At 35.7% G+C, this 14,943-nt stretch overlaps 2 protein-coding genes across 5 annotated transcripts in view; both read right to left on the reverse strand.

Annotated features, from left to right (window-relative positions):
- Positions 1-1,495: 1,495 nt before the first annotated feature.
- LOC148905470 (uncharacterized) lies at positions 1,496-8,939 on the reverse strand. Of its 2 annotated transcripts, XM_089039735.1 has the most exons (9): positions 8,502-8,868; positions 7,833-8,059; positions 6,932-7,064; positions 5,518-5,687; positions 5,271-5,443; positions 5,151-5,185; positions 4,921-5,043; positions 3,101-3,178; positions 1,496-2,438 (listed from the first exon to the last, which is right to left on the reverse strand). In XM_089039735.1, exons 1-9 carry the CDS (start codon positions 8,851-8,853, stop codon positions 2,095-2,097), a joined length of 1,635 nt encoding a protein of 544 aa, XP_088895861.1. In that variant the 5' UTR covers positions 8,854-8,868; the 3' UTR covers positions 1,496-2,094. The 2 variants fall into 2 exon arrangements, with proteins under 2 accessions (XP_088895861.1, XP_088895862.1); XM_089039736.1 differs by lacking the exon at positions 3,101-3,178 and having other exon boundaries at positions 8,502-8,939.
- Positions 8,940-9,355: 416 nt separating this feature from the next.
- Positions 9,356-14,943, reverse strand: part of LOC116294920 (uncharacterized) — a 33,729-nt gene continuing 28,141 nt past the window's right edge. Inside the window, exons 1-8 of one of the 3 annotated variants that reach the window (XM_089039725.1) lie at positions 13,411-14,333; positions 12,738-12,970; positions 12,473-12,638; positions 12,184-12,317; positions 11,909-12,063; positions 11,362-11,393; positions 10,985-11,137; positions 9,356-10,753 (exon numbers count right to left, since the gene is read on the reverse strand). In XM_089039725.1, the coding sequence (XP_088895851.1) occupies positions 10,230-10,753; positions 10,985-11,137; positions 11,362-11,393; positions 11,909-12,063; positions 12,184-12,317; positions 12,473-12,638; positions 12,738-12,970; positions 13,411-13,720 (1,707 nt within the window). In that variant the 5' untranslated portion in view covers positions 13,721-14,333 and the 3' untranslated portion in view covers positions 9,356-10,229. Of the gene's footprint in view, positions 10,754-10,984; positions 11,138-11,361; positions 11,394-11,908; positions 12,064-12,183; positions 12,318-12,472; positions 12,639-12,737; positions 12,971-13,410; positions 14,334-14,943 lie in introns of those variants that run through there. The other 2 variants (XM_089039728.1, XM_089039726.1) reach the window with 2 other exon arrangements.

Consider the following 14,943-nt stretch of genomic DNA (forward strand, 5'->3'; position numbering starts at 1 on the left):
GTGAAGGGTTAAGAAGAACTACGGTTTGAATCGCATAAAGCAATCGCAATTGGAGATCTTTGTTTGCCTTACCTTGCTCATACGAGGCGTTATGCTTACATTTCGTTGTTCCCTGCATCTTCAACAATAGACATTTAGGTGTATTTTTACGCGACTCATTGTAGCACCCTATTGTTATTCTCAGGATTCTTCCCTTCATGGCGTCATTATACTCCAAACGCGATGTTGTCCTCTTAAACTGAATTTTTTATTATTTAGAATGACTAGTTAGTTATACACGTTTTTCGATTTAGGTTTTGTAAAGTGTCAAGTATTTTTGCAACAACCTCTGTTGAAAACTTACTGCAAAAAATTGCGTATTTTCACTTTCCGCAATTAAGAACCTGCTGTTCACGAAATCGTTATCCAGTATGTTCCACGATCCATTACACAGCAAATACGTTGATTTGAATGCAATAATGTAGCATCTTTGAAGATCAGTCGGTATCACGAAAGAAATATTGGCTTCCATTCTCAAGGGTACTGTTATAAGTGCACTGTCTACTGTTCTGTTACGCAAGAGTGTTAGTGAACATGCTGAATGGTTGAATAAAAGAAAGAAATTGCAAATGCATTTTAGTGACAACTGAACATGTTGGTACATCCAGTGATACAGGATGTCCTTTAAAATTATGGACTAAAGCAGCTTTTCTTAGATGGTTTTGATAGATGTACCATGCTTCGTTAGTTCCCCCGTTATTTCTTTTCAATTCTCTTTTTTTGTGAACTGATAACCGAGAGATTTATATCGCATGTTAATCCGCTTCTGCTTCAGCTGTTTATGTTTTCTTTTTAGCTTTCGTTTTTCCGTGTAACATCTCTCAAAATGTTCTTGTCTCACGAACCTCTACAAAATATGGACTTCTATTTCGAAAATGTACCGGCAAGTCAGACAGTAGACGCTTTTCCCAACCTCTAGCTCCTAATATATCTATCTGTAATCGTATGGGGTAAAGTGTTAGGGAAAAGGACAATCAGAAATTGTATAAGCACACGTTCATTTGGTTTTTTATTTACGAGGACCCTTGAGGTTGAGATGACACGGTACTCGCATGCTTGACTCGAGACTCGATGGACCTCTGCTTGAATTTCCTTCTGTGTGTTTAAGCATTGGTGTAGTGTCAGGAACCAACGTATGCATATGTACATATGTACAAGTTTGTACATGTATCCGATGTGAATAATTGTGACGTCAATCAAAATATTAGAGACCTGATTTAGCAACAGCATATCCAGACAAAGAGCACTCGTTTGCCATGCGAAAGTTACAGAAAGACATTCTATTGAAGTTTTGGCTTATAAAATCGAGTGTTCTCTTTCAATGAAGGTGGAAGTGCGAACTTGCTGAAAGTTTCTTTTCGACAATGCAAAGTTAATGACTGAATCTTTGTGATTTTTAGTGATTTATGATGAGAGATGAAATTTAATACCCATATTTATCATCCAAACAGACAGCTAACACTTTAAACTCGTCTAATTGTATTTAGGATTCATTCTACTTCATGTAATGTGATTGCAATATAAACGTTGTTATACATAAGCAGTATATACGCGCACGTCAGTGTGTTTTAGTACTATAAGACTGTCGGCCATCACAGCTTAGGGATACAATACTCTTGAAACTCTATATGAATTTTGCTTGTTGCTTGAGTACCCTACAGCTCTACAGAGACTTTTGTCACGTGAACGTGGCTCTATACTTAGATAAGAACAGAATAGCCAGCCACCAATTTGATGTGCAGTCCTTTCATATCACAAACATTATACTCGGTGTTAAGCTTTAATTTTTGAATAAATGAAATGACGAGAAGTGATAAAGAAAGCTAGAAACAATCTTGATTAGAAAATGACATATCTCTCTTGTAATTGGTTCAAATAAATGAAGCGGAGCAAAATGGTGCAATAAATGTTTCAAAATAAGGCTATTGTTTAAATTGCAATTATTGCTTAAATTGCACCATGATTTTAACGAATCAAATTATAGGATTCGATAGTGATTACCAAATTTACATTATTAATATTGAATTTAGTGAGAACTAATTACATTGCCATATTTTAGTTTTTATTGTCAGGTTTCTGTTTTTTGTACTTTGGCGCCTGATATTCGCCATGACTGTGCTGAGCAAAAGTATTGAGGCTCTGATAAAGACTGTTTTCCTTATTTTGTGATGTGCACGTGACCTCACTATCCGTCTTGTCTTCGTGTGTCTTGTAAAGCCCCTTGAGGGAAGCATAAACATGAGGAATATTCCCTATAAGGGAAGAGTACATTGGCGAGTCGAGAGTTTCGGTCATGCCTTCTTTTTGTTTGATAGCCTTGGAGTTTTCGTCAACCAGTTCGTCAGAGACATTAAAGCCAGGGTTCCTGTGATTGACGTAATCAGCATCTGGAATGGGATCTGTGAATCAGACAGCAATCGAAAAATCAATCGAAAATTCTGAAGACAGAGATAGAGAGAGAGAGATAGAGAGAGACGGAGTCGAGAGAGAGAGAGAGAGAGGGAGAGAGAGCTGTTCGAATAACGTTTCTGAATGCAATTCAATATTAAAGAGTAAGAACCTATTTTCAACATGAAGTTTTGATTCACGTCTTATTTTAAGTAGGCAAATCATTTTGATTTAATAGTACATGAATAATAAAAAGGCCCTTTAGAAGTACAGATTCCAAGAATATGTTTTATCATTACTTTGGTAACACCGATTCAGAAGAAACGCACATCAGGGGCGGATCCAGCCAAAATATAAGGGGGTGGGGAGGGTCTTCACCGAATTTTGCTTGACTTCTAAGTAACGGCTCATTTTACTTCAAATCCATTACGTTGATCAAATAAAACAATATATGACTGAAGGGGGGCTACAACCCCTGTTTGCCCCTCCCTGGATCCGCCCCTGATCATTGCAAACTTTGATCCTAGATGAAAAACTGCCATGAATATTTGGTCGATTCAACTAAGGAGAAACTAGTTATTTGCCAGCTTCATAAATCAGAAGACTGGTCCAAAATAGCTACTAGAATCCACTTTCATTGTTTTTCTTGAATATCTCCCTTTTTTTTAATTACCGAGAGAGCTTTGAAGTCGATCTTTAGAACTTCCAATCGGTATTGCGTTTTCATATGTACACATCTCATGGCTTCCATCTAGCAAACAAAACATGTATGCTAATGATCATTTCATTAAAGAGCGAGGTCAAAAGAATTGTTCAAAATCGAGACACGATTTTACTGAATTAGTTGGTGGGTAATGGTAAATACCCACATTTCCCTCAGAGGCGTGTTGAAAATACTGTGAAAATACAGACAGTTCAAATCGCTTCTGTGATTTTATTCAATTTTGAAGATAAAGTTGTTGCATATCTGGTAACCCGAATCGTCATACATAAACCATTAGTGTATGAATGAAGCAGTAAGTAAGTAAGTAAACACTCTATTTTTTTGGGGGTAGCACTTAATACTGTACAACTAATAAACTTGTGGCCCTTTATGAAAAAGATACTCACGATCCTAGAAATAAATTATTTGTCGAGGTGTTTTTTTTATAGTTTTTATTCTTTTTGATGCATGTGTGAATTGCTCAGAGAAATACACGCATTACCTTCATTAGATTGTGGATTTCTTTCGCTTTCCATCGCTATGTTTTTCCTGAATTGAAGATTTTCGATGTCACAAATTATCCATAGAAATTTATATTCTGACTTGTACGAGTATATCTTTCTAGCTTTAGTGTAATGTGTAATGAAATCCAGACAACGAGAACATAGCAAGTTTCCGCCGATGCGGAATTTACAGTGAATTGCATTCAAATATGCTTTGGACTTACGAAAACAGGTATTACTTGTCGTCCATTGAAGGTGGACGATTTGAATCGCTGAAAGTTCCGTCTTAACAAGCGAAATCGTTCGTGACAGATTTGTATTAGTTCTTAGTGATTTATGCGAGATAAATTGTCATTACTCATTATCATCCAAATAGAGAGCTAATACATTAAACTCGTCTAATGGTATGTTAGGATTCATTCTACTTGTAATGTGTTCTTAATATAAGTATCTAATGGGGAAGCTATCAAAACTACGGAGGCATATTTAGTTTACAAGACCGAGGGTAACGAAAAAGGGTTAAAGCCATGTGATCAGGCAAACTTTTCAGGAGTAGGATTATTCTTGATTATGTTCACCAGTTCGTGAGCCGATTTTTTCCTGTTCCGACGCCGGCGAATGAATGTATTGTCGATCCTCCTATATTTTGAGCCGCAATGCCCGTTGATACGGTGATAAAAACACCGCTTGCTCCCTTTCTCAACTCCTTTAAAATATATCTAATTAAAAATGATTTTCCACTTCCAGCTATTCCACTAATAAACACACTAAAACCTTTTTCTACGATATTAAAAATTTTGTTTTGCTCTTCGCTCAAGGACGCCATATTGTTTGTTTTTATCTGTTTGACGTTACACGTGATTTTTTTTTGTCACGTAATCCGTTTGTGTAGATACTGCTACCAGCATGGAGCGAAAAATATTTTCATTTTGGATTGTTTGATTGGCTGAAAAGGGTCACGTGGTTTACAGTTTCACTCCCCTTCTTTTTTACACGTCGCTCCGCTCCTTGCAAGATATTCGTCGGTTTTCGGAGTAAATTCGCTAGCCCGACTAAAGCAAGGAAAGCCTGCCATGAAGCGTAGCGCGCGCACGTAAACAAGAACTACAAGGAACACCTGGTATATCTTAGAATACGTGCGATAAAATCGAAGACAAACCAACACAATCAAAATTTTAACGTGCTCCCTTGATCACAGCCAAACAAATATGTTCGTGTTGAAACTTTGCAAAAAAATAAAAAAATAAAAAAATAATACTTGAATATTGGATTGATCCGATTTTCTACCTTTATTTTTAGGATGGTGAACCACATCTTGTTTATTGATGGAGACAGCACTGATATCAGCATACGAATACTCGTCTTGTTCTTCCAAGGATCGCTGAACACGGTTAGTACCATCTTGTTTCACTTAAAGTAATTCATGATGAATAATGTATAAGTATCTTGGATTTAATCATAATATAAGATGCAAATGGGAATGAAATATTATATCCATTAAGTGTATCTGAACTTACCTGCGACTACACCTGACTTCTTTGCGACAGTTTCCCTAGATTTTATTAATAAGAAATGTTAGCAAAGTTCATATAAAGTTGCAATGATTTTGAAACCAAAACTATTTGATGTGACCTTACCTTTTCTTTCGTCTTCTCACGAGTATTATGGCAATAACTAACACAAGTAAGCCAATGACTCCAGCAAATGCGCCTGCAATCAAACCACTGCGGTCATTGGAGCTTGAATGTTTGGCACTGGTTTTGATTACCATCGGTGCTGATGTCTGTTGAGGCGCTGTTATGGATCGATTCTTAAAACGAGGTGAATAAAACATGATATCATCAGAGGTCCTCTCGTATTGAGTACTGAAATCCAGATACTAACCTCCGTCGCGGTTGAGATAATAGTTGTAGAAGGGCCGCCGCTGGTTGTATGTATATTTGGACTGTTGGCACTTCTGGTAGAGGTTGATAAACTACTTTCAACTGTAGCTGACGAAAAGGGTGGTTCTGTTCTGGAAGGTGCTGCAGTTGGTAGTGACAGCGAGAACGGACCTACAGTTATTAGTTATAAGAAAATATTAGAAGACATAAATTATTTTTTTTGATAGCTCTCTTTATTACATCCATTTTGAAATCACAAGCAAATCCTGCAATCTGATTGGTTCCCTGCAGCAGTGATTTCAGCATAAATTGCACGATTTTGAGCTCTAAATTGCACGATTTTGCACATCAACTGATATGAACCAATCACAAGAGAGACATGTCATTTTCTAGCCAATTATATCAAGGAATCCATCTTAGTGTTGAGCTCACCGCTTCTTGCGAAAAAAAAGAGCCACGGCTCAAATAATTTTTTCTGAAGAACGATTTTACCGTCAAAAGTCTTAAAAAAAGACTTAAAAAGCCGTAAAAAGGACTTAAAAAGACCAACTGATCACTTAAAATCGTCAAAAGTATCTTTGTAAAGTAACTGCTTAAGTAAGTTAAAGATATTACAGCGAAAAGCAGTGGGAGAAAATGAAATCGGCATCTTTTGAATGTGACTTCTTGGCGATTGATCGTGGAAAGTGGTTTCCTTTTCAATCTGTAAAGCATAACAACACATCGAAAATACAGTCATTAAAAGAAGTTTTTCTTAAGAAGAAGATTTTTGCTGAGCTAAGTGACTTCTTAAGGACAACCGAAGGACTAAACAACCTTTGATTTTTGCTGTTTTGTCGGCACAAGTGTGATCTTAACATATTGAACAGAAATCGTAAAAATACAAGCAGTGAGCATTGGCTGTAATATGGACAACAGCCAGTTCATTACAACCCTTTTGGGCAGAATTGTCTTGTTATTTAATGTAAGTAAACGATTCTTAATACACGTAATGCCTTTTGGTCCGATATAAATTCATTTTAGTTTTGGATTGAAAGTGTTGGTTTTCAAAATGAGAATCATTGCTCGATCAGTATAAACAAGTTCTCTTGGCAGCATGTTTGAATCGACTGCTTTTAGATTGTAAGTCATGTCGGTTTAACTGAAAAAACGTCTTTTTCAAAAAAGATTTCAAAATGGATATAATAAAGTGGTAATTGAACTTCGTGTCGTACAATTTTGGTCTGAAATCAAACTTGCAATTACAAATCGCACTCCCGCTACGCGGTCGTGCGATTTTGTAATCGCGCGTTTGATTTCAGACCAAATTGCACTCCACTCAGTTCAATTACCATTATAAAACAGACTTACAAAAATTGCGCAGTGCTATATATGTGCAACATACAAGTTAGATTCGTTTGTAAATTAATACTTACATTTTATTTCGCCCTGCATCTTTAATAAAACGCAAGTGTGTATTATTATATTCGACGCGTTATAATAACCCACTCCAAGTGTGATAATTCGTCCACTTATAATTTGCTGAGAAGAATTGTCACTGTAATTAAACTGAAATGGGAAGTTTATATCGTTATTTGTGATGATCATTACATTGATCTGATGACTGTATCTCGATGTTGAATGTATCTGTAAGCAGTGAAAAATTTGAAAATGAGTTGTAATTAATACAACGAATTTAATCTTAACTATAGAATGTCCCTTTTCTATGCGACAAATCACAGTCCAAACGACAACTAAAGTATTTCTTACTTGTTATAGGGGCTTTACTATGACGTTTTTTTTTCTTCTTTTCTATCTTCCTTCCAACGTTATCATTCATCTTATGCATATCAAAAGTCCAGCTTATCATTATTATAAACATAGTGAATATCCAATGTCATAATTTCTTTTAACCTGTGAAAAGTTCAGCTTACTATTATTATTATTATTATTATTATTATTATTAGTATTATTATTATCATGCAGTTTATTAAACATCTGGATGCGAGGCAAAGACACTCATAGGGCGCGTAAACGTAACCTATGGGTGTTCAAACTATTTACAATTAGATATGCTCTACAATAAAATATTTACAAATTTTACAATTATTTACGATATACATCAGACTATATAGTAAATGCAGAACATAAGAAATACTTTAAAAATAATATAAATCTAAAATTTGTAAAAGAAATAGATTATATCATGCGTAAAATTATTATTATTATTATTATTATTATTATTATTATTATTATCACAATTAACATAATGAATATCCCATGATTATTATGTATTGATGAGTGATAGTTACTGCTTAAGCACAGGAATTTTCTTACCATAAGGAATCGTTTGTTGCCTGTTTCATGTACGGAAAATCTCTTCTTTGCATATGTGTCATAATCCAGATTTCCCCAGCTGCCATCACATTTCTGATATTTCGTAGTGGCCTTATAGATATAAATGCCTCGAAATTGCGTCGGGATTTCGTAATTAGCAACACCAACTTTTGGAACGGTTATAAGAGCACTGTCATTTGCCCAGTTGTTAAGTATAACTGAGCATCCTATACAACAACAAAAAAAAAACAAACAAAGTGGAAAAACGTCAAATAAAGTAAGTTCAAAAGTTGACGTGATATATTATATGGGTTGAATAGTTAAAAGCATTTGAAAATGAAATATATAACCACTGTATTGGGTCCTCGAAGTTTCGATATCTTCGGTCATCATTCTCAAGAGTGTTTACATAAGCCATGGATTCTGGTGGATTAAGGTTTTAAAAACTTCTAGATCTGATGGCTCTGTCCGCGATGACCTTATATGATATGAAATTAATATAGTCAGGTGGTATAGTGAAATAATCGTGACAAGTACGATAAAACTATGAAATTTGGCACAGAGCTTGCTGAGCGCATCCTGTTATAATGCTTGGAAACAAAAATGTTGTTAATAGGTAATTTAAAGACCAAGAAACTAATGTGATAGGAAGGACATGAACCGACTTACCCCAACGTTCATGAATTTTAGCGTTTTCTAAGCACTTCAATCTCCTACCGTCGAAACCAAATGTAGAAGAAATAAAATATTTACTATTACTTGCTATATGATTACATTCACATGTGCAGTTACTAATTCTTGAACCACGCATTTCTTCACACTGTGTCGAACCATTACCCAAGCACAAAGATGAAGGTATTATAAACCGATCGGGCTGTGCTTCCAAGGTTGTAGCTCCAGTAATTTTGCTAGTCTTTCGTTCTATGATGACATATTCTTCAGCTCGAATTACTTCTGCCCATAACAAGATAAAGACTATTACTAAAAGCTCAAATATTACGGAATTCACTGTCTTCTTCATTTAGTTTTGAAGTCCCAAGGATCAAATAATGAGATGAGAAAGAGTGGAGCACAGAAAATAAATGGGCAATAATGTATTTGTACACTTTGTAGTTCCTGTCAGATAGCAAGACTTCTTTTTTTAAATTCTTTAGTCGTAAACAGCACTTAATGGCAGTTCCGTTCCAGCCTGGGTTTGGGGATTCTTTTCCTTATATTGTCAATGTAAAGGTGCTCAGGAAGAAGTATGAAATTTACATAAAACCTGCTCATCCAACCAAATAACATGTAAGAAAGAAACCATAAAAATACGTTTTTAACATGACCAATTAAATTCGTAAATTGTTGTTTTTCGCGTGATAGAGGCGGTGTGTTTGACTCGACATTAGGTTTTTTGTAGTATTATTTCGTGTTTTTTCATCTTTTTCCGCATAATAGAGATGCAAGTCAATCAGTCAGAACTGACACATCAACCAGAAATGATGTAAGCGACTTCACGAGAATCAATCAAGTACCCTCAGTAGTTGAAATGACGAGACACTTTATTAGTTTAAACCGTGACGTGCTTCTTGTTACATTATATACAAAAATCATATGAATACTTCAAATTTTAAGATAAAGAGAAGACCTGACAAACTTTACTAAATCAAAACAAGATAGGGTCTTCAGTTGTGCTATGCAACATTTTTAGCCGTATCTGTTTATGAGGTCTCCTTAAGAACGATACTAACAGGAGTGCATTAATTTGAATCAAAAACTTTGAATTAATATTTTTAATGGCTTTCATGATAGAACTAGAGGAGAAATTATCATAATGTAAGCCTTCATCAATATCATTCCATATATACCTGGTTTATGCTAGTTTATTAAATGTGTATCAACCATACACTTGCTTTCTAGTTTTAAAGGCTCTATGTAATCGACGTTTTTGCCGGGACAAACGGCGACCAAGAAAAAGTGAAACCATTCGTACCGTAATCTACTATAACTTCTTTTATGATGTAGTCGTCGACAAAATCCCTGTTTGAATGCTGTTCGTTATAACACTCAAAACCAGAGACACATTAAGGCGTTATGAGTAAAATAATGCTGAAAACGGATCTACAGTCAAGAACTTTCAAGTCTAATTTTTGTTATTGCAAGGTTCGTCTAAGTTATGGACATTTAGAGTATGGTTATCACGAAAGCGTTTGTTGCCGATATCAGGGATCCGGAAAGCTCAACATTAGGTTCTGGAATGCATGCCTACAAAAGGAACACGTAATAATGCTCAAGCATTTGAATGGTATCTCAACTCGAGCTGATTCAAAGAAAATGCTTGTATTATCTGTATTGTTCAAGGCCTGGTACACATCTTTATTCATTTCATCATTTTGATAGAGTTCCTGATAGATAAGCTTAGATATCACATGTGCCATTGATTACTTCCCCAACGGAATCATATAAGGTGACACTGTAATTGCAAGCTTGTTTAACATTTCTTTTGGTATCATCACCTCGATTGAAGGTACAGTATAAACGAGGATTTTGGCTTTCCAGTGATTTGTATTCTGTGTTATCACTTGATGGTGGCTGCGCAATGACGTCATACAATGGAGCACCCTCTGGAAATGGCCCCTCCAGAACCTGATAACGAGGAGCCTCTCGTCCCTCGAGAGGTTCATTCAAAGATCCTGGATCTTCAAGGACATTGTACAAAGGCTCTTTCTGGCTGTTTGGTTTTTGCGCTTTTACTACCTTTTTGTTGTACATTGCACTATCAAAATAAGGTCGATTTTTAACTTCGTCCTTGGGATTATTAACCTCAGCATACTCTGGAGCTTCAAGTACTTTGAAAACAGGCCCTGCACTGGGATGAAATACAGAACCATGCTTGTCCAAACCCTCAACCTTACCATCATTGGACACGGTATTTTGTGGATCTTATGAAATAAAACCAAATTATTTCTGTTAATTTAGATAATTCAATTGACTAGAAATTGACGATCATTGAATGAACACGTTGCTCGGAATGGCTAATAGGACTGAATAGTTTTGACTAGGAAGCCTATTCGTAACAAAACTAAGTAGCCATTATCAGCTCCAGGTGACGGATTCTGGGTGCTACCAAAATGCAAGTAAAACTTTTTTCTTTCTCTTTTACGAGGACTTACCTTTATTAGGTTGACCATTCGACATGTTTCTTCTGCCAAGTGTTATTGCATTCGTATAGGCATACGAGTACTCATCCTGGTCCAGTGACTTGTGACCATCGCAGTCAGTCATCTTCAAGGAGTTATCAACCCCTTTTTCGTAACTAACATTTTCTGTAAAAATAAGGCAAACAAAACTTTTGGAAGTAACGCTGGAAATACCATTATATCTAATTGCTTGAATAATGTGCACCACAAATAGGTCGTGGCCTGGTGGTATAGTTGAATACTATTATGTCTTCTTGCATCAATATTGTGCTCCAAAAAGCCGGTATTTTTGGTCATACCTACATGACATATTAACACTGTTATAATAGTTATAACCAATTTTGACTTACCAACTGTTTTTGTTTTCGCAGCTGCACCTTTGCTGTGGGGAAAAAATTGTTCAAAATTTCAAAAGCGGATTTTATCATACTATATAATTTTTTTATAATTATATTAATTAAAAAGTAGTTTTTTTTATTAAACGTGTAACAAAAAGAACTGGGTGGTGTCCAAAGTGGCCCTGACTTTTCATTTTCTTGTGGATTACTGCCTACTATAAGATTGACTGTTCATATTTATATGCAGTTTAAAATGAATTTCAGTGTTTGTGTGATCCAAGTTGAGCTGCGCTCTTTGTGACTTTGCTGATATTCGAGATTTCAGATGATTCTCCTGAAGTGCCCTTGCATTCACATTATACAACATCAGGGACAAATACAGTCTTTATCTTTGATAAGAATGTCATAGTCTTTATTTATAGATATAGGATTCTTCAAGCATTTGTTGTTTTATTTTCCAATTTTTTTAATGATTTAAGAATCATCTATTTGTTAATATTATGATACCAACCTAGAAGATAACATTATATATCGTATTCGTTTGGGGGAAATTTACTACCTCTTTTTTCGCCGTCTCATGACAATCACTATGGCAATAATGATCAGCATTAATCCAATCACTCCCGCTGCTACCCCAATGATCCACCAAGTGTTACCACCGTCGTTTCCTTCGGTTGCGTTTTTCTTGCGGTTATTAATAAATGTCGTGGATTCCTAAGAAATTAGAAAAAGAGCTTTCTTTGTAAAGCTGGTTGCGGCATATAAACTCTCCCGTTTAGTCATCTATTCATAATGAACTAATAACAAGGACTGACTAGGGATAGTTTTATTTACCATAGTAGTTGACTGGGATGTACTAATACTGTGTGTTTGGAATTCGGTTTTGCTGGTGCCTGTTTCTGAGGTGGTTTGGATCGTCCATGGTGACGTTGTTGGCTTAGGTAATGGTGGCAGAGAAAACTGAGGACCTGGATGATAATGTTGTTTCGGAAAAGAAAAACGTCTATTAAAATCAATATGCTTTATATTTAGAAGCATGAAGACACAATATGTGAAGGGTTAAGAAGAACTACGGTTTGAATCGCATAAAGCAATCGCAATTGAAGATCTTTGTTTGCCTTACCTTGCTCATACAAGGCGTGATACTTACATTTTAATGTTCCCTGCATCTTCAACAATAGACAGCCGGGTATAATTGTATTCGACTTATTGTAGCACCCTATTGTCATTCTCAGGATTCTTCCCTTCATGGCGTCATTATACTCCAAACGCGATGTTGTCTTCTTAAACTGAATTTTTTATTAGTTAGAATGACTAGTTATATACTTTTTTCGATTTAAGTTTTGTAAAATGTCAAGTATTTTTGCAACAACCTGTTAAAAACTTACTGTAAAATTTTGCGTATTTTCACTTTCCACGATTAAGAACCTGCTGTTCACGAAATCGTTATCTAGTATGTTCCACGATCCATTACACAGCAAATACGTTGATTTGAATGCAATAATATAGCATCTTTGAAGATCAGTTGGTATCACGAAAGAAATACTGGCTTCCATTCTCAAAGGTACTGTTATAAGTGCTCTGTCTACTGTTCTGTTACTCAAGAGTGTTAGTGAACATCCTGGACGGTTGAATAAAAGAAAGAAATTACATAATGCATTTTAGTGACAACTGAACATGTTGATAAATCCAGTGATACAGGATCTCCTTTGAAAATTATGGACTGGCCCTAAATAAGCAGCTTATCTTATGTGGTTCTGATAGATGTACCATGCTTCTTTAGTTTCCCTTTTATTCCTTTTCTAATCTTTTGAGAGGCATCTAAGGTTGTCCTTCCCAACCCTCGTCTCAATAACAGTCTACAACCAGCAGCCACCCTTGCTGAAACATGCACGGTTTCTCTCCTGCCGTGTCTTTTATTCAGCACTTTCATAACATATCAAAACATTTCTTTACTAAACGTTTAGTTCTCAAGTAAGGTATTTCTATTTCAGCGATTTCAGAAATACTGCTATAAAAACACTTTGCACTTAAATTTTATTTTTTACTGAAATTTAATACCTCCATACTGGCGAACTTTAGAGTTTTCTGTGCAGTTCCACTGATCATCGAAGAATCCAAATGTTGTTCTTTCGCTGTTGCACTCACATTTACACCCTCCGACACTATGACCACTCATTGCTCCACAATATACTGAAATATCACTTGAGCACATTGTTGATGGTATCTTGAAAGTGTCTGGTTGGAAAACCCATTTTTCATGTGTGTAATTTATGTCACGGCGTTCAATTTCAACGAATTCATCAAACGCATGAAGCAGTTTCCAAAAGGATGTAAGGAATAATATTCGTTTGATTACTGAACACATCATCACCAAGTAATCAAAAAATTTCACTGTTGTAGATCTAATCCTCTTATTCGGTTACCTCTGTCATACCTTCAGAGGCCGCATGCTTCACAGTTATTGATCTTTAAAACGTATGGCTCCTCTCTATGTATAGTAGAATGTACAAAAATGTGACCATCTTTCTGATATTTAGGGAAGCTATTTCCTCGTGTCTTCTGTGATTCACTGATTTTTCCGCTTTGGTTTTAGAATATTTGAATAGAAATAGCATATATGATTCAAGAAAACGAAAGTACTTGAAGCGCAACTCATTTTGTTCAATTCTCTTTCTCTTGTAACTGATAACCGACAGATTTATATCGCATGTTAATCCGCTTCTGCTTCAGCTGTTTATGTTTCCTTTTTAGCTTTCGTTTTTCCGTGTAACATCTCTCAAAATGTTCTTGTCTCACGAACCTCTACAAAATATGGACTTCTATTTCGAAAATTTACCGGCAAGTCAGACAGTAGACGCTTTTCCCAACCTCTAGCTCCTAATATATCTATCTGTAATCGTATGGGGTAAAGTCTTAGGGAAAAGGACAATCAGAAATTTTATAAGCACACGTTCATTTGGTTGTTTATTTACGAGGACCCTTGAGGTTGAGATGACACGGTACTCGCATGCTTGACTCGAGACTCGATGCACCTTTGCTTGAATTACCTTCTGTGTGTTTAAGCATTGGTGTAGTGTCAGGAACCAACGTATGCATATGTACATATGTACAAGTTTGTACATGTATCCGATGTGAATGATTGTGACGTCAATCAAAATATTAGAAACCTGATTTAGCAACAGCATATCCAGACAAAGAGCACTTAAAACGTTTCCCATGCGGAACGAAGCTACAGAAGGGCATTCTAATGAAGTTTGGCTTGATAAAAACGGGTGTTCTCTTTCATTGAAGGTGGAAGTGCGAACTTGCTGAAAGTTTCTTTTCGGCAATGCAAAATTAATGACTGATTTTTAGTGATGTTTAATGATTTATGATGAGAGTTGAAATTTTGTTACTCATATTTATAATCCAAATAGACAGCTAACACTTTAAACTCGTCTAATTGTATTTAGGATTCATCCTACTTCACGTAATGTGATTGCAATATAAACGTTGTTATACATAAGCAGTATATACACGCACGTCCATGTATTTCAGTACTACGACTGTCGGCCATCACAGCTTAGGAATACAATACTCTTGAAACTCTAG

This window comes from Actinia tenebrosa, unplaced genomic scaffold (assembly GCF_029948245.1).
Source record: "Actinia tenebrosa isolate PJP-AT-01 unplaced genomic scaffold, QUT_ActTen_1.0 PGA_scaffold7__59_contigs__length_16204524, whole genome shotgun sequence".
Taxonomy (NCBI): Eukaryota; Metazoa; Cnidaria; class Anthozoa; order Actiniaria; family Actiniidae; genus Actinia; species Actinia tenebrosa.

What these genes read in the sequence shown, in the direction of transcription:
- LOC148905470 (XM_089039735.1), bottom strand. Translation starts at nt 8,853, where the DNA reads ATGAAGAAGACAGTGAATTCCGTAATATTTGAGCTTTTAGTAATAGTC. An exon ending in GCAACAAACGATTCCTTATG is followed by an intron (nt 7,065 to 7,832) that starts GTAAGAAAATTC and finishes TTCCCATTTCAG; the next exon opens with TTTAATTACAGTGACAATTC. An exon ending in TTATCTCAACCGCGACGGAG is followed by an intron (nt 5,444 to 5,517) that starts GTTAGTATCTGG and finishes CCTCGTTTTAAG; the next exon opens with AATCGATCCATAACAGCGCC.